Here is a 19,017-nt window from a genome sequence, read left to right as displayed (position 1 = left end):
TTGAAAAATAAATATTATAGCATCGCGTGAAGGCCGAACATCGCAAATACAAAAACATATGTACATACATATGTTTGTAATACCAACAACAGCAAGTGTTCAACAGCCTTTTTCGCACATTCCACATAATCATCTGCATTTTTATAATGAATGACATGCATTATTCATACTCCAACGGAGCGCAGGTGCACTCATCGTCCAGGTCTCATCTGCAATCGGAACTCGAACGTATGGCAACGCTGCGCAAATATGGAACTCGTAAAATCCCAATTTAATTCGTATGCCGCTTATGTTCGTAATGAAAAGCGGAGGTAAACAGACAGTCAAGCAGTCAGCGCGACACGCCGACACGCCACGTCAAATATTCAGGCGTGCTTGCAGGTATTTGCATTCGAAATATGAGTGGGTGGAAATGCGCACACATTTTAACCGAATGTTCGGGTTTCTCCGGCATCCAAAAGCAGCAAAGCATCCTTTGGTTAACGGAGCTAAACATTGAACCCGTTTACCGAATCGATTTCAGTCTTCAGTGGGGTCAAAAAACCGATTGTCTTTTGATTCAATTTGGAATGTGAATTAAAGCGAGCGGACGAGTCTATAAAGTCTGTTCTCACGACGTTGGGTTTATGTAACCGGAATGGAGCCGGATTTTTAGCTGGCTAAGGATTGCTAACTCGGCACCATACCTCGAAATTTCTTCAGGAATATCTCAGTCGCTACAACAACAATAACGTACAGAGCCATGTTACTTACAAAATGGTCTTACCGCCGCATAAGTCCCTTTTACTGTGAAGAACTTGAGTCACTAGGTGCAATGCCAAATAATGTCGTATCGGGGCTTCCAGCCCTCGCATATAAGCCAATGTGTATTTAAACATCACCTTTAAATACACACACAGCCGTTAAATGCGCCAAATGCGCGCACACTGAAATGCTGTGCATAATTTCCGTTGGCGGTCACCGGTGTGTGCAATGTATCCATCATGCGTGACCTCAACGTAATTATGTTACCATAAACAGGTCGCTCTCCGTAAGCACAAATGCACAAATGCACGTACGTAAATCGTAAATGCACTGCCACATATTGATTGAATGCGTATGTGTGTGTGCGCGTATGTGTGTGTGGATGTAAAAAGTGTTGGCAGGATGCGACGGTATTTTAACTCAATGTTGTGGAATAAAGCGTAATTGATTTGCAATTTTACTGGTGCAGCTCATTTCCTATTAACATACCTAAATAGATGGCAGCGCGCGACTGCGAATGTGTGGGTGTGGATGCGATTTCACTTGATTGTGGAAGGTAAATAAGTAAACCCGTACATCAGCCTGCCGCGCTGACTGATGATGTGCTAAAAATACTCGCCCAGCGTTTGCTACGGCCAGCAGCTGTGCGGATCCTTTGAAATGTCACAAATTCACACAAAATCATCCACAATGGCGGCGCGCATCCCCATTTTGCATTTGCGACGCGTTGAAATGTCCTTTCAAACAATCGCGCAATTTTTCAGCTGCCGTGGCGCACTCACACGGGCTTACAGTTTTGTGGAGTGTGGCGCAGGCGGGGATAACAGCTTTCGGAATGCCGAGACTGACAGGCGTTGACAACTGTCCGAGCGCTTTATTGGTGTGGACAAATGAGGCTCTTGATTTGATTTTGCGACTTATTTGCGTTCGAAATTATCTAAAATGATGTGAAGAGCGCCAAAGTGACAATTCATTTAACACGCGCCTGTAATTAGTTGCCCACGAATTGTCCTTGTAAATATGGGCATTCCGCTCTTTGAGGTTTCACACTAAAACGACTTGTGAAAAATTCTAAAATAAAGAAACAATTTTGAAAGCGTCTTGCAACTATATAACGGTTTTAGAAGATAAGTAGCTTGAAAGATTTTAAAACCAAAAGTATTCCTTAACAGAAAAGGTAAATATAATATCCATAAGTATAAGGTCTATAAATAAGAACCTACCATACAGTTGAAGTAAGGTACCTGCTAAAGGGCAGTCAATTTTAATTCAGTTTCCCATTGAAACAACCGTCTTTGTCTCGGAACAATTATATTGGGTAGTCGAAAAAGACTTTTCGTTTTTTGTCAATAGATGTCGTTGCAGTATATCTCCAGTGCTACCAATCACATTGTGTCATATCATAGTAGAGTAAGAGAAGAATGCCACGCAGCGGAGACGATGCTGTATCAGTTCGTTTAGCGCAACAATGGTTCGCTAGCTTCCGTTCTGGAAATTTTGATGTAAAAGATGCACTTTGTCGACCTCTGGTCGACCTATCGTTGGAAAAGTCGATGAAACTGTGGAAAAGATTGACCAGAACTGTCACATAAGCAGCCATGACATCACTAAGGAACTTAACATTCATCATCAAACGGGTTTGAACCATTTTTAAAAGGCTGGCTACAAAAAGAAGCTCGATGTTTGGGTACCACATGAAATGTCTGCGATTCTTTGTTGAAACGAAAAGAAATCGAACCATTTCTGAAGCGAACGCTAACAGGAGACGAAAAGTGAATCAAATACGATAATAATGTTAAAATAAGATCGAAAATCCAGGATTGACGCCTCGAAAGGTTATACTGATTGTTTGGTGGGATTGGAAAGGAATCATCCACTATGAGCTCTTCCAGCGTGGACGAATGATTGATTCTACATTTTACTTTCAACAACTGATGAGATTGAAGCAAGCAGTCGAAAAAACGGTCAGAGCCGAGTTTATTTATTTATTACTATAAATATAAAAAAGATAAGTTGACGTTTGATTTGAAATTCGAAAAGACTTTTTTGACTACCCGATCTAACTATGATAACTCTATTGGCAGTTTCCAAAGGAAAAATATGAAATACTTCTTCTTCGTGATTGATCCTATAATTTCAAAGTCTGCATCTGCTATCATTGAAAGCTTCCTAGACAATTCCAGGTCTCTAAAAGCTTCCTGTAGTCTATAACAGTAATTTAGGATAGGAAAGTTGTTCAATTAGAGGCTTCTTTTAGACAACCAGGGGCATACCTTTCAAGAGATTTGTCAATTATCTATTCGTGCTGAGCTGAGAACTTGTAGGTTCCTACTTATGTGATGTGGAGAAAGACCGCAAAGCATTTGAAGGTTATCTTACGGAACTTACAAGTTTTTAGCACTTCGATAGACTCTTTATTTTTATGATTTTTTGTGCCAACGTCGGCTACAATAACCGCAATATTTATGCATTTCCATTATTGTGTGAGTTGGATGATGGATTTTTTGTGGTCAGAATTGAGGAATAACACCTTCACACCTTCGCAGTTGATGTTTAATATAATATTCATGAAAGTGCATTGACACAAATTGTATTTAATGGCATTATTGTTTATTTATCAGTTTACGTTGATAAATAAAATCACTAAAGAACTACTTAAATCAAAAAATCCATACATAAACATCTGCTCAAACATTAGGGTAGAGCGTAATGCTCTCAACAATAATATCATACTATGATAAGGCAGCATTACAATCAAGGGTTGATTTTTCGATGTGCATTTTGATTCAATGCACGGCTAAAGCATCATGTGCTCCGCGTTTCGAATGTAAAAATGTTTGAATGAATTTATGTAGAAAATGAAAACCGAACAAATAAGACATATTACTACAAGAGCTCAAAAAGTACAAATTGCTTGACACCGCTAGATGGCGGCGTTGCTATTGCCTGTGGCGAAGAGAACTGCAATATGAAAACGATTCAAAATAGTTTTCGTCTATGTTTAATTGGAAACTTCATGCTACATTTTCTCCGGACGAATAAAAAATGTACACCCCTAATGTTTAACTGCACGCATATCACATTGATTCGGGAAGTTAATAAAACAGCATCACTGCATATGCGAATCCAAATACACATGCCAGACTCGTGCCTGGTCGGCATACCAGCATGCGAGCCAAAAAATAACAACACGAACAACAACTCAGAGAAGTAAATAAAACGAGAAAGGGGGGCTTGAGCGAATTATCAATAAAGTATATGAACAAATCATGAAGAAAGGAATGAATGAATGGCGCGTAGAGCCTGCTGGGACTTATAGCCGTGCAATTCATTGCCGAGCAACGCAACGCAACGTAGCGTTTATACTCGTGCTGTATGAATACACGGAAATGCTTTACAGCCTTTTCCTGCTGTTTTCAATTTTCGATGCATTTCAAAAATTAATGGCAAGTTGAGCAAATATGTGTTCGAATGTCTATAAAAAGGCTGGCAACCGCAGCACGCGGCCAGCAACAATTCGGTGCGCACGCAGCGGCGGCAGGTGAACGGTGCTGGAATGCGGCGCGTCTCGTTTGCACCAGGCTGTTGCTGTTGTTGCATAGATGCAGTAACGCAGTAACGCAGCCACCAAACGACCGATGACCGATGCAGGCCGCTCCGAATATGCGCATATTTATACATCCTGCACATACTTTACAAATACCACACGCAAATAAATACGCTGGGCGCGAGCAAATAACTACACACATACACACATGTGTCTGTGTGTTTGTTAGAACGCATTTATGTGTGTGTGTGCTGTGTGTCCGTACGCAGAAAGACGCAATCGAGCTTTCCATGCTGTGTAAACTGGCCGGCAGCGTGCGATATCCATGCCAGGATACAAGGGAAGAATTGCCAAGGATGCCATGCCGTGTGTGTACGCAGGCGTGTGAGTGTGAGTGTGGTGTGTGAGTTGTTCAATTTTTGTGTGCTCACTGTTTCGCTTTTTCCCTTTTTTCTAGCATTGCAATGCCAACATTTGTTGATTTATAGTGAGACTCTGTACTTTTTGTTGTTGTTGCTGTTATTGCAGCAGCGGCGAACTTTTTAAACTGGCAAAAACTAAAATGCTACAGCAACAACTGCAACAACAGTGCGCACGCTGTAAGCAGAAAAGAAATATAATAGAGAAAATGGAAGATGAAAACAAAAATAGAAATAAAAGTGGAAAAAAGGAGCAAAAGAAAATAAATTGGAAAAAAGAGTAAAAGTTAAATGGGAAAGACAATGACAAGAATTGCAGCTGCGGCTCGAATGCTAAGCAAATAAAATATTGTATGGTTCATAGTCGTATGCACACAACACACACACACACACTTACAAACGCAGCTGAATGCATATTTGTGTATGGATGGAGTGTATATGGTGAAATCAAATTGGCTCAGAATGGTCAATCCGTCTGGCCTTAAGGATATGTGCAGCAACACACACACGCACACACAATCAAGCGTCTTTCTATTCATACTACTACTACTACTTCATACATACAAACATACACACATACAAACATAGATACATAAGTACACATGTTGCATATTCATTGTGACAATATCAAATGAGACAGAAAACGGAGTACTTAGCTTTATACAATATACAATGCTTAGTTTTGCACGCAAGTGTAGGTGTATGTGAGCGTGTCACAAGTGAGCAGCTTGTTACTTCTGCGTGTCTTATTATTTCTCAAGCATGTGTACATTGCATATAAGTACATATGTAGCTCTAAGGGCATCTGATAAAGAATTCAAAGATTATCCAACAGAATCTCAGCAAAAGCCACTCACTCAAACTTCAAAGGCCTCCTGACCGTTGCAGGGTGTGTGATAGTAGTTTGTTTGCTTTACATAAGTGTCGACCCCATTGAAGAGATAGAAATTACGAATGAAGTTTCTCGCTTTACACCAAGGAAAGCTAGGCAAAAATAAATATGAAACCTTACTTATTACTCAATAACCGGAATTTAGGTTAGCAATATCGAAGCTTCTTATATCGCATTCGCAATCATATGCCCCCTTGTAATGAATTCAAATGAGGTATTTATAATACGAGCTTTATTCTTCCTTCAACTTTTCTGTTCATAACAATGCAGTAACAGGTCTTCCAATAGGGATGATTTGATTTATAAGTGCCGTTTTGGCCATTTTTAAGATGTCATCATCTTTAATTTATTTGTCGTTGTATTCAGTAATGCTTACAATTTCATCATGGAAAGATATACGCAAGAACAACGTTTACATAATAATTAATTATATTATCAAACCAAAGGTTCTCCAATTGCAACTTTTCGAGCGCTTTTGCCATTTTATGGTCGCAACAATCGTCCACCTGTTCTCGCTAATCGTCGAATTGTTCAAAATTTCTTTACATAATGTTCAACCGTGACACCGTTACTGTCAATGGAGAGTGGTATAGATCGATGATAACCAACTTTTTATGGCTGCAATTGAAAGAAGTTGATCTTGGCAACATCTGGTTTCAGCAATGCGGGGCTACGTATCACACAGTACGTGCAACAACCGAATTACTGTGAGAAAAGTTTGAAGATTCGATTATTTTAAGAAATTGTGACATTTAATGATCTCCAAGAAGTTGTGATTTAACACCATTAGACTACTTCTTGTATGGTTATTTGAAGTGATTGGTCTTTAGCAATAAACCAAACTCTCTTTAATCTTTAGAAATCAATATTGACATGCTATTCATGACATACGACTTGATTTATTGGAAGCACTCGAAAATTGGGTTCATCGAATTCGTTCCAAAAGCTGTGGCTGGTCTTAGTTAATTTCGAATTTAATGTCTACAACAAACACTTGTTGGAGATGTTCACTTCCGATGGATTGGAATATATATATTTTTTTCTGAAATAAAATTTTTCGAACTTTTGGTGGATAATAGCAAAAGTCGAATTTCCCACGTAATTGGGTCATTATTAATCCAATTTCAAAGGATTAAAATTTGAAATCGTTTTAGACAGCTCATGCATTGGGGACAAAGAGTACCCATAAATTGTAAATAAAAGGCAAAATATTTAATTATTTTTCAATATTTATTTTTTCACCTTCAAAGTAATCCCCGCCAGATGTAATACACTTATGCCAAAGATTTTTCCAGTCCTCCAAACAATTTTAATAAGCACTTTTTGGAATGGGCTTCAGCCTTCAGCGAATTTTGTTTTATCCTTCGTTCGACTGAAAACGGGTTCCATTCCGGTGATTGTTGACTTGCAGTTATAATGCTCTCCATGAATGTGGGATCGGAATTCGCCCGATGAAGCATATCCAAAGAGAAGTGTTTCCGATGCTCTTTTTGAAAAAAATTCAGCTTTATCGAAACGAGTCGAGCAAGAACGCGTTTTATTCCCAAAATATACACCAAAATCACAATGTATATATGTATACTAAAATATCGCGGTGTGGCGTTTGAGAAGTCGTGAGATGCTTCACATCGTTTTACAAAAGGCACCTATACGTTTGCCGAAGCTTGTACCGGACTTATTGTTCAGGGACCAGCGCTATAAGAACTACCATTTTTGCTTGCATTTTCGTCCTAAACCGTTATCGAACCCTTGACTTGCGTTGATCTTATTGGTTCTGGTAAAGTATTTATTACTTTAGAGTATTGATCTGATTGCTTTCGATTTGTGGAAAGTGGGCTTCGTCTCCCAATGGTTGACTTGTGAAGCCAGCCCAGCGCAACTGCAAAGTTTTCTGCAATTTCAAAATCTGAATGACTGAATTTACAAAGATGAATATGGTGCTTGTGTAGCTACGTTTCGGGCGAAAGCTTGAAAGCACACGCAATGCGTAATCTGCCAGCATTTGTTGCTTGTACCTTCAGAGTTATGCGAGTCACTCGAACGTCTTTGCTTTCAACGAATCCTTAACTTTGGCACGTCTTGGCCAACTTTTATCAAAACGCCGCATCTCTCATTTGTCCAAACTGATCACAACACAATATATGTATGTATGTATGTGCGTGCGGACACATGTTTGCTGCGAATATGCACAGCAAGGAGGACGGGAGGTCGGGAGAACGGCAGCCAAGGCATAAAAGGGCGCATAGTGCCATCCTCTCGCTTAAGCACTACCACAAACAAACAAGCATGTGCGATAAATACGATTTGGAATCTACCCAAGCTCCATTTATCAGCGTTATTGACCAAAGGAACTGCAATAAAAAGTGCAATATTTCAATTTAACCGCTTGGTGGCCTTTTACCCCAAAACACCGCATATCACCAGCACCAGTAACAGCATCAGCGCCAACAACGGCTGTCCCTTAACCCACCCAACGCTGTGCAGTCACCGCGCTTGCCGACGCTGCCTCGAACACCCCGCCCGCTGAGCCATGCTGCTGCTCGGCAGTTGGGCTACTTTGTTGTTGGTGTTATTGTTGTCGTACACTACGTTTGCTAGCAATTTAACGTACAGAGGATTTTATTACCCTCGATGCACATTCTCAACTTTGTTGTTCAGCCACATTGAGTGTCGCCATCGCCACTGCCGCCGCCGCCGCCCGGTGTGTTGTGATGAGTTCGTTCTTCATACGTACAAGACAGTCAGTGGCACGGTGGGCGCAGTACATCACACACTCACACACACGCTTACATCGGCCCAATAGACGGTGGGCCGCACTGAGTCGCTGGTACCACTGATTGCAGCTACCGACTGCAAGTTGCAGCAACTCGAAGTTTCTCATTTTGTATCAAAGTTTCTTGCTACGCTCACCGCCGCGCCCCCTCCCCGGCAGGCATGCGGCCACAATTATTGTCATCTCTAATGTGACGACATTTTCTGTAACTTTCGTTTATACTGTTTCGCTTTTCGTATCGTTTCAGTTGCAATCCTCGGCAGCGACCTGGTGGCTGGCGTTCGTGGTGAGGAGTGCGGCCAGGAGGAGTTTACGAAATGTGCTGAGCCTCTGGATATGCTACATTTAACCTCCGAATTATCCATCGGAGCTGCCAAGAAGGACGAACTGCTTAAACTTTGCAAGTAAGTCAACGTTATCAACGAGAAAAGAAAAAGTTTCTTTTTTCAATTATTTAATTCCGCATTTACCCTCCCCCCCTTCTGCCTAGCGCACCGCTGCTGTTGCATGCTTTACCTGGTGGCCACCAGCAAACTGACTGCGCGCAGTTTGTTGCGCCGCTCATCACTACGAAGCTCTAATGGCAGGGTGCAAGTAATTACTAAGTGTAGTCGACTTTCTTTTTTGGCTGTTTCTCGGTCTCTTTTTCTTCATTCAGCGCAGGAATTAATTGCGCTGTGCAATTTGTGGTTTTTACTAGCAAAATTAATATAACCTTCTAATTTTCAGCAAATCTACGGGCGAATTCTCGCATTTTGGCTACAAACCTTAACACTATCAGCTCAGGCCATCGTCCCTTAAATCTGGCGCAATCAGGTGTCATAATTATAAAATGTGGCGCTGCCTTAGTGCGAGATTTTAATTATTGAAGTCATAAATAGAGTTGCTTAGCTTGCGGAATTTCGAAATTACAGTTACTTCAATGCAATCGCGTTTTTGATAAGACGCAGAGCTGGGGCAAACCGCTGTCTAATTTTATAGAATTCTCTCTTTGTTGGGAATTAATTTTGTGGTCGTGCTTCAAAGTTAATCGAATAGCGTCCAATACATCCATAAATATCCAGACATACATATATCACAAGCTCAAATTGAGCTTATAACTTTTGGATGATTTTTAGGAATGTTATTGAAGTTTAGTTCCCAAAGCATTTGTTTTAGAACTGCTTAGTTGTTCTATAGATGCCTTGATATCGAAAAGTAGGTGGCGCTGTCTGCAGATGGTTCAAGCTACCGTCTTTGCTTCAGATTCATCAAGAGATGCCCCTTCTATTTTGTTCTTGTTACTATGTATTTTTGCTAGAGATATTTTTTTGGTTCGCAACAATTTTCGGGTTTATGAGTGGTATCTTCTTCTTCTTCTTTGGCACTACATTTAGTTGGCTCTACCCTTTGAGAGGTCACGACAGTTGTATATTCCAACTGCAGACAGTTCGCTATGCATATGATCCGCCCATTGAATGCGTGGGCGCCCGGAAGAGATCTTCACTTAGTAAAAGGGATCACGGTTGTTTCTGCCGGGTTAAAACAATACTTAGCCATACCGTGTTACACTATCCTTTTGCTAGACCCAAGACCCTTTGAACATTGTTGCAGAGAGTGTTCTACAAAATTTGCCTCGCTGACAATGTCAGCGGCGTACTCCTGGCAAAGAATTCCCTTGCTAATGCACAATTGAAGGAGCTCATCTACTACCAGGCTCCATAGCAGGGGGGATGGAGCTCCACAGCCCCTCGTAGTGTCAAGACGAATCTTGCTCTCCCCCACAGTTGTTTCAGACCTCTATCCATCTGCATACTGGAGCCGGCACGTTGCTTTTCTACAGTGTCTTGATAACGCTTGCGTGAGGTGCGTTACCAAAAGCAACTTCAATGTCAAGGAAGGCGAATTCTGTACTTCAGTGACCTTGCTTCCATTGTTTGCTGGAGGATCATCTTCCATGTGAATGAGAAAATGCGAGACGGATCTGCTTCTCAATTATATATCCCAAAGTAGCTTCTGTTGCAAGTTAATTTGCGATTAATATCCAGGCTTAGATTATTAGTGGAATTTATACTGATTCCGAGAAATACAAAGTTCTTAAAAATTTCAAATGAGAAGTTTATGTAAAATCCCAAAACGCGAGGAATCTTTGTGTGTGGTATCCAGGTTTTGTCCTCCTTCACTACAAGACTAGCTTCTCGTTTGTTTTTTAGGCTGGAAAAAGCCGCGCTGACGGCTTTGTTGTAAAGGCCTACGATGACAATATCATCTGCGTACTCCAGTAATATTGCACTTACAGAGTTTTTAGAGTAGGCAGCGCCACTGTGTTTTACATACTCGTCACGTATCACCTTTTCCAGCGTTATATTGATAGAGAGGCATGAGAGAGGGAATCACCTTGTCTGGTACCGGGGTGCTTGCAGATTTTGATGGAGCAGATGATTGAGCTCTCTAGTATCCACAGAGCATAGTAGGAAAAGCGGTATTTTTTACAATTGTAAATATAAATTAACTTAACCTTGTAACTTCCTACGTCACAGCAAAAATTTAATGACAATGTGTTGTAGAATCCATTACTAAAAATTTAGACGGGCTTTGGATCAACTTCCAATTTTTGATGTACGTTTTTTTCACTTCAGAAATAATATTGATGAAGATGAGACCTGCATCCGCGATTCGAATGAAATTGCGGGAGGTCTTTAATGAAGTTGGCAAAACATTTTCTTTTTTAACAATGCATCAGTGCTTCTACAAAGCAGAAACCTCAAAAATGTTGTTGTTTTGCTAATAGCAAAGACATTTTGGGTCCACTTATACCAAATATACATACATATGTATTTATTCTACATATTGACGAATGTGTGCTTCGGTATATAACGGTCTATTGTTCGGCTATTTACGCCGACGAAGAACGCAACACATCGATGCGCACAGAAGTTAACTCGAAGTTTTGATTTTAAACTTCATGCTTTTGCTCGCCTCGGATGGTGTTTACGTTTGTATCTGTGATATCAATGCATTCGTCCACTTGCCAATTCATTCGTGCGTTCGCTTACGTGCTCTCTGCGCTCGCTCGGAAGATACAATTTGAACGGCAATTCTCATGGTGTTTTTCTTCGTTTAGACGGGACTCCACTAGTCCGACAGTTATCGTGTGCCTATTTAGTTACACGAAAATTTGTGTTGATTGCAACTACCACTCCATGGCCGGAAGCAATACGTTCTTCATTGTGCTCGTAAATACCGTTATCATTCAGTGGTCAACCTTTGGCACTTGGTATGCAGCACTCAGTGCGTTTGTCCACTTCCCACTAAGCCAATGCTGCGAATGATTGCTCTCTTTTGGGCAAAACAAAAAGGGCACACTCACACTCACACCCACACACACACATACACACACGTATACGCGTTCATCTAGCGGATAAAAATCGAGTTCATTAAAAATTCCAAGCGGATCATCTGTTTTGTAAAATGAGTCTGAAAAAACTTTCGGTTCGTTACATAAGTAAGTAAAAGCATGTGCCAAATTGAATTTCCAAAACAAATTTTTTCGTCATCACATCGAGAGGATGGGGGTTAATGCGGTTATGGAAAAATCAAGAATTCGTATGAATTACAAATGAACTCTGTGTTGCATTAAACACGTCATGTCTTAAAGTTATTAGAATAGGTCAAAAGTTGAAGTTCTCCTTTATGATTACACAATAGACTTATTTTATAGTGGTCTGCTGTGTTCTTTAGAATGTAGTACACAAAGCCCACTATTATTGGTTAGGCGAATTGCACTCAACTCTGCTTTGAAGCACTTCAAAAGGCTGGCCACGCTAGCCCGGAATCCTTTAATACCTTTTATTGCTTTTACAACTGAATTGCAGTCAACTAAAGAAATTAAACAAAAAACCTTTTCTTCGTATATACATATAAATAATCAGCGTGACGAGTTGAGTCGATAACTAACTAGTCTTCAGATTCTCAGATATTGATCTGAAATTTCGCACATGCCCTTTTTTCCCCAAGAAACTGTCGGAACCTCCGATATCTGATTAGTGTAATATTTATTTGCTATAAAAACTGTTTGGTCAAATCAAATCCTTGTTTGGAAACTTTTTTATTTGTGAAGTGTATTCTAGCTCCGGTGAAACCAAAGTTAACGGGTTTTCCTATTTTTTAATCTTTTTAGTTTCCACCGTGAGAGCGCTCTATTGAATAACAAAAAGTTTCTCTGTATTTTGTGGTCGTGAGGGAATGTAATGCTCAAAATAGTTTATCTTAAAAAAAATGAACTGACATGAGCGCTGGAACGCAGGCGGCTGCACTTAAGCCCCGAGTGATAACCTAAATAAGAGTTATCTACCAACTCATTGGATTTGGTGAAAACTAAAACGATTTCTTTCCACCCCAGCTGCCCAATCTCTCTTAAGTTGGAGTATTGGAAGCGGTGAAATATGTTCCTTCTCATCCGGCTGAAGGCTGAGTATAGATAGTGTTCCAGCGTCTCACCTTCCTTCGCGCATGGTCTGCGTTCAGTCGAATCTACATTTCCTATTTTCTGAAACTGGGATCTTAAGAATAGGTGCCCTGTTGTGACATCTATAATTTTACTGAGCTCCGTTTTGCCTAAAAGTAAGAGCTTTGTGGTCTGTCCCCCATCGACACTACAGCTTTTTGCTACACACAGGGGTTGCTTATATTCCCAGACCTGAGGTGTTCCTCTAGTTCCTCTGTTCTTCAAACAACCCCTAAAGGAACAGAATGGCCTGGGGCAGGATAAAAGGAATTCTGCCTTTTCATTTTCTTCTATTCCTATATGACCGAGTTCCCAGATGATATTAGTCGATAGTTCCTAATTCTCCTCTTTATATTTATATGCTCTCTTTATATTTTAGTGAACTGAAAAAGGGCGTTCGTTGCATCCAGAGTTACACGCGGCGCTGCATGCCGTTGCAGCAAAGGAACCAATTCAATAAACTGTACCACGGCACAAATCAATTCATTCGTGACTTGTGTAACGAAGGCGAGTTTCAGGATGGTAAGTTGAAAGATTATTAAAATATTTGAAAATCCCGCCACTTTATTTGTTGTAAACATTTCTAGAATACCTAAAGCACGCGCATTGTTCGGAAATAGCCAAAAAGGAATTTGAGGGTTGTGCCAATCGCTATAAGGAAACAATGGTGTTTTTGAAGCCCAACAAGAATCAGGAGAACCACGAGAACATCACTTTGAATGAAAATATAAAAACAATTTGTTGGTGCGTTGTAGTAAAAATTTGCAAGTCATTACTTTTAACTAATTGAAACTTTCCGTTATTCAAATGCAGTTCCATCAATGAGTTGGTGGATTGCTCTGAAGATGCCGCCCGCAAGATATGCGGCCACGACGCGGCGAAATTCACACGTGAACTGGTTGACAAATATGCGCACAGCCTAACGAAGGTGAGACCAAATTAAGAAACATATATGTATGTATGTATGTTATAAGGGGATGAGTGTAAATTTAAGAAAATCCATTAATGGTTTCAAAATGCATAAGCCGTTGATGTCCCGTGGGGTACTTGCTCCGCTTTCACAAGCCTACGATTTTTTAAGCAAAAATCTGAGATGATAACAGATTTTTCATTCATTAAGAGTCGTTGCGACCCATAGCCAGAAGACCTTCGAACTATTCACTTTGGGTTGCTACATTTGCAGCAGTATTTATTATTTTAGCATATCTGCGGTCCAGTGGGAAGAATCCGAGCATCATCTACGGCGCTTCCCACATTGCAATTGGAGTAATCTTTTAAATTTAACCGTTTAACATTTCAGATCTACTGTGAGGACTTCACACGACATCCGGAAATGTGCCATGATGGACTCAGCGATGACGGCGTGTCCCGATATCAGTCGCATCTCGGTCGAGCGGTCGTGCTTATCATATCAGGTGCCGTTGCGGCATTCGGTGCACACATGAGCATTAGATAGATGAAAAGTGTGGCAACGTAAAATTACAAAAAATATTTTGCTGCTTTGATTTTTCCTAAGATATTACTAATAATCTCTTAATTGTTTGAGAGCAACGAATTTTCTTCAGTTTTTTGGGAAACGGACTTATACAGTTGTAAAAACGAATTTGAAATTTAAAAGTGAATTAAGAGATTACGGCATGTAGCTGTATAATTTAAGTTAAAAAGCAAAACAAATAGAAGACATTGCAATGTATCAAGAAGAACAAGAAGAAAGACACACACACACATCTTAGTATTTAAATGGGATTAATGAAATGGATATATATATAGAAATATTGTAGCTTTGTTTGAAACAACATATGCAGTTAGTAGAGTGCTAATGGAGAGTTGGAAGGGTGCATGAAGAGTAGAAGAGGCGAGAATGTGCGGAATTAGAAGTTATAGTTAAAATTAAAATTTAGGGCACAGGAAGCCTGATTTAAGAGAAAATTACCAACACTCACACAAAATTACACGTTTAGAGTACCAACAAGACCAAAAATTTTACAGTACATACCTACACATACACAAATTAATTATAAAGTATGTTAGACTTAGTAGAAACATATTGAATTTACTGATTGTATTTGTATGCACTTGTTTATTAAAACGATATAAAAGAATTAATTAAAATGAATTGTGAAATGGAAATTGCAAAATTTGGCATGAAGATATTACGCCGAGATTAAGTGATTTAACACGTGGCAACACTTACACATACATATACTCGCATATGAGTATTTGTTTTGCGTTTAGCTCTTCTTTGGAACAAAGAGAATTTGTGAGTTGTTTCACTCATTGGAGAGTATATTTTTAAGAGAATAAATGTATTAAATCAATTTAGTTATAAGCTATTGAATTTTATTAAATTTTTATGCAATGTAATGGATCACAGATATAAAAGAAACAAATCAACTCGATGGTTTCCTTTTTTACGTTCACTAGTCTTTACAAATAGCAGATTAACCATGTTCTTTGAAAGCTCGTGCGGGGGAAAAATGGTCTGATGAAACTGGTGGTGTCCGATGAAAGAAACTGCTGGAGTACGATGAAAGAAACAGTGCATGAAGTCTAACTGAAGCAGATAATGAGAATAATTATGCTTTCGACTAGTTTTTTTTACAAAAATATTTTTCAAAATTGTTCATAATTTTTTATACCAAGTCAAGAAAGATTCACATTTATGCTCGCTGCAGATTATAAAAGTAAAAAAAGATGTTTACAAGGTAGACTTGTACTGGCCAATTAATAAAGTCGCGAAGTTCGTGGAGCACATGAGAGTCCACAAAAACCTTGAGGAACTTATATTACTATTGACCAGCTGGGTAATACATGTGGTCCTCTTTTATTTACACATTCATTTAATAGAATATTTTTTTATGAATTATTGTTGATATTCAAAATCCACGGTTTAATACAAAATTTTTGTTTTTTTTTTAATTTTTTAAAAATTAAAATATTACTCTTTAAGACTTGCAATTATTAATTAAGGTCAATAGTAATATTGGGTAGTCGAAAAAGTCTTTTCGTATTTTATCAATAGATGTCGTTGCAGTCGTATATCTCCCATGCTACCAATCACATTTTGTCATTCCTTACAGTGTTGGAATGGTGAAGTCTTAAGCTTCATTTAACAAAAAAAATTAAATTCGGGAAAGTTGAAAAAAGTTGCAGCTGTTCAAAAATGAGTGAAAATAATGATGAAATTCGATATATTTTGAAATTTTTGTATAAAAAAGGGAAGAATGCCACGCAAGCCACCAATAAAATTTGTGAAGTTTATGGAGACGATGCTGTATATCAGTTCGTGTAGCACAACAATGGTTTGCTCGCTTCCGTTCTGGAAATTTCAATGTGAAAGATGCACCTCGCTTTGGTAGACCCACAGGTATCGTTGAAAAAGACCATGCATTTATGGAAAAGATTGACCAGGACCGCACATAAGCAGTCATAACATCGCTGAGAAACTCAAACTTTCATCATCAAACGGTTTTGAACCGTTTAAAACAGGCTGGCTACAAATAGAAGCTCGATGTTTGGGTACCACATGAATTGTCTGTGAAAAATTTAATGGATCGAATTAACATCTGCGATTATTTGCTGAGACGAAATGAAATCGAACCATTTCTAAAGCGAATGATAACAGGAGACGAAAATTGGATCAATTGCGACAATAATGTGCGAAGAAGTTTTACACTAATGGAATAATAGCTCTAGCGGAAAAATGGCAAAAGTGGTCCACCAAAATAGTACATATTGGTTCATCCAAGTTCTTTATAAATATAAGAAAAAAATGAGTTAAAGTTTGATTAGAAATACGAAAAGACTTTTTCGACCAACCTATATCTATATTCGAAAGTGAAACATTCGAAAAGACGGAGTGAAAGAGTAGACTCCCTATTTTCGCTGGAATCAGCAGCACGTGGTTGCTTTCAGCACTATACGTAAGCGACTTTATTTAGAAGAATAAAGTGCTTCCCCATTTTTCGTGACAGAAGCTGTTCTCAGCATGCTAGCTATAAGGCATCACCGATTAACGGTGACATGCTTTTAGACTTAGGTTTACGCATAGATTTTCAGAGTACTTCGCGCATAAAAACAGCTTGCAGGTTGAAGAAATTGTCAAAGAATCTCTTTTAAAAACGATTTAGGCACCACAATTAGCTTGTAAGACAGCCAAGTACTTGTAGTTAACTTTTGAGAGATCTCTCGGTTGAGATATTGCAGAGGTGTTAGTTAGAGAGACATTGCAGAAAGACAGGGGCAAGCAACAACCTAACTACCCTCGTTGAAAGTCATAATGACTTTCTGAGCTTACATCCGAAATTCCTACGCACAAACTGGAAACACTTCCATTTTAAATACATAATTACCAAATTTCCATGAGATGTACCTTTAGACCCCACCCACTTAATCTGCATTTACCAAACAATGAAATTTTTAGCACGAGTTTTTTAGGCTAGACCTGCGAATACATTTCGCTTATGAAAAATCAAATAAATATTTGAGTATAATAATTCAACTGCGAATTTTTAATTCATGGCGTTTTCTGTATGTATAAGCATGTATTTATAAAATAAAAATATTAGTTTATAGCAATAAAAATAGAAAAGACAGCAACGCACAGCAAGCACTCATTGTCATAATGATAATTTTAACTAATTATAATACAAAGGAAACACAGAAACTTATGTATGTAGTTGTTGAAAATTCACTTCTTGCAGTTATGGATGCTATGCTCATAATTTATACAGTTATCTTATGGTAATTAGTTCGTTGTTAAGATCCGTGCCATTTGTTTTCTAATTAATAACTAATACTTAGTACACTTAACTTATAGCCACAGCGTATTAAGCGAAATTTTATTCAACACACGAAAGTTCAATGCGAATTTTACACAGCAAGTAGCAATGCAAAACTGAGTAACAAGAAATAGCAAAAACAAAAATAAAAGCAATGTCGTTGCCCGATATTGGAATACAGTCAATTACGAATGTGTTACATTTATCGGTAACCAAAATCAGATTTGTTGTTTTATTTCGTTCGTTACAAATTGCAACGGTACTTTAATTTAGCGGCCAGTTACTGAACACAAACATGCGCTCGCACACAGCGATGCAACCATGGGAGTAAGTAAGTTTGGCGTGAGGGCGATAGGGCGACCCCGTGATGCAAGTGCGGCAGGCGCATTCGCTGCGCGTCTTGCTCGCCACACTTGCCGTATCACCGCACACCGCTTTCACGCTCGGTTGCAGTGGCACTTTCGCATAGGAGCGGAAAACCACATACCGGATGCGACACAAATCGCCAAATGAAACGAAACCACATAAGTGCATACTCGACTCACCGCAGTGATCCGCACTCTGCTGGCTGTACGTTAAGCTGCCCATTTTGTCACCATATCACCGTGACACCTGAAAAACGCCCATCCAACGCCCATCCAACGCCCCGATGGCGAGGCATAGGTGTTGCACAGTGTGCCAGAGCTGCATCTATCTTGTTGAGTAGACAAGAAGAGTTAAAAAAGACGGGGAATGCCGCGTGGAAGTGTAAGCACTGGGATCCGAAAGCATTTGAGTTGTGTCACCCCTCGGCAGGCAGCCTTGAACTTCAGAGCGCATTTATGACACGAAAAAGCTTCTCACACTTTCCGTCAGTGGCTCGGAGGTAGCCTAACATCGGCTCCTAACTTAACTTAGAACTTGGACAAAGGAAAAAGACTGAAAATTGGATATTTAGCAGACATTTTCACACATTGATCGAAAATAATCCTTCGTTTAAGACTTTAAGAACTATATGTATATCAAAGACCTGTGTAAAATTTCATGAAGATCGTTTGAGTAGTTGTCGAGAAATCTTGCCAACCGTCTTCAAAAATACGAGAAAAATGTGACAAGTTCTCATGGCTTTTTTAAGACACTATTACTCGGATCAACTTAAAAACTTAGAATAATATTCTAGAGATGTTGTAGTAAAAAAATCGATTTTTTAAACCCCGTAAGTCCATGTAACCCCTTAGAATATGTTCCATTATACATATTGTCAGAAAAGCTGCTAAAATTTCTTCCTCAAGGTGTAGTAATTATTTTCCCAGCTCAAGTGTCTTTGAGTAAAACACTGTGTGTGCCACTCAGTATTTCGAAGCTCGCGGTAACCACTCTTTTCACCACACTCGTT

General features: G+C 39.3%; 1 protein-coding gene across 6 annotated transcripts in view; it reads left to right on the top strand.

The window, feature by feature from the left end:
• LOC120771475 overlaps nucleotides 1-15,260 on the top strand; it is a 33,736-nt gene extending 18,476 nt beyond the window's left edge. For all 6 annotated transcript variants that reach the window (XM_040099510.1, XM_040099505.1, XM_040099506.1 and 3 more), the window contains 5 exons: nucleotides 8,623-8,779; nucleotides 13,241-13,383; nucleotides 13,449-13,605; nucleotides 13,675-13,789; nucleotides 14,162-15,260. In XM_040099510.1, the coding sequence (XP_039955444.1) occupies nucleotides 8,623-8,779; nucleotides 13,241-13,383; nucleotides 13,449-13,605; nucleotides 13,675-13,789; nucleotides 14,162-14,317 (728 nt within the window). In that variant the 3' untranslated portion in view covers nucleotides 14,318-15,260. The remainder of the gene's footprint in view (nucleotides 1-8,622; nucleotides 8,780-13,240; nucleotides 13,384-13,448; nucleotides 13,606-13,674; nucleotides 13,790-14,161) is intronic.
• The last annotated feature ends 3,757 nt before the right edge of the window (nucleotides 15,261-19,017 follow it).

This window comes from Bactrocera tryoni, chromosome 3 (assembly GCF_016617805.1).
Source record: "Bactrocera tryoni isolate S06 chromosome 3, CSIRO_BtryS06_freeze2, whole genome shotgun sequence".
NCBI lineage: Eukaryota > Metazoa > Arthropoda > Insecta > Diptera > Tephritidae > Bactrocera > Bactrocera tryoni.
This window is presented reverse-complemented; position numbering and strand designations above follow the sequence as displayed.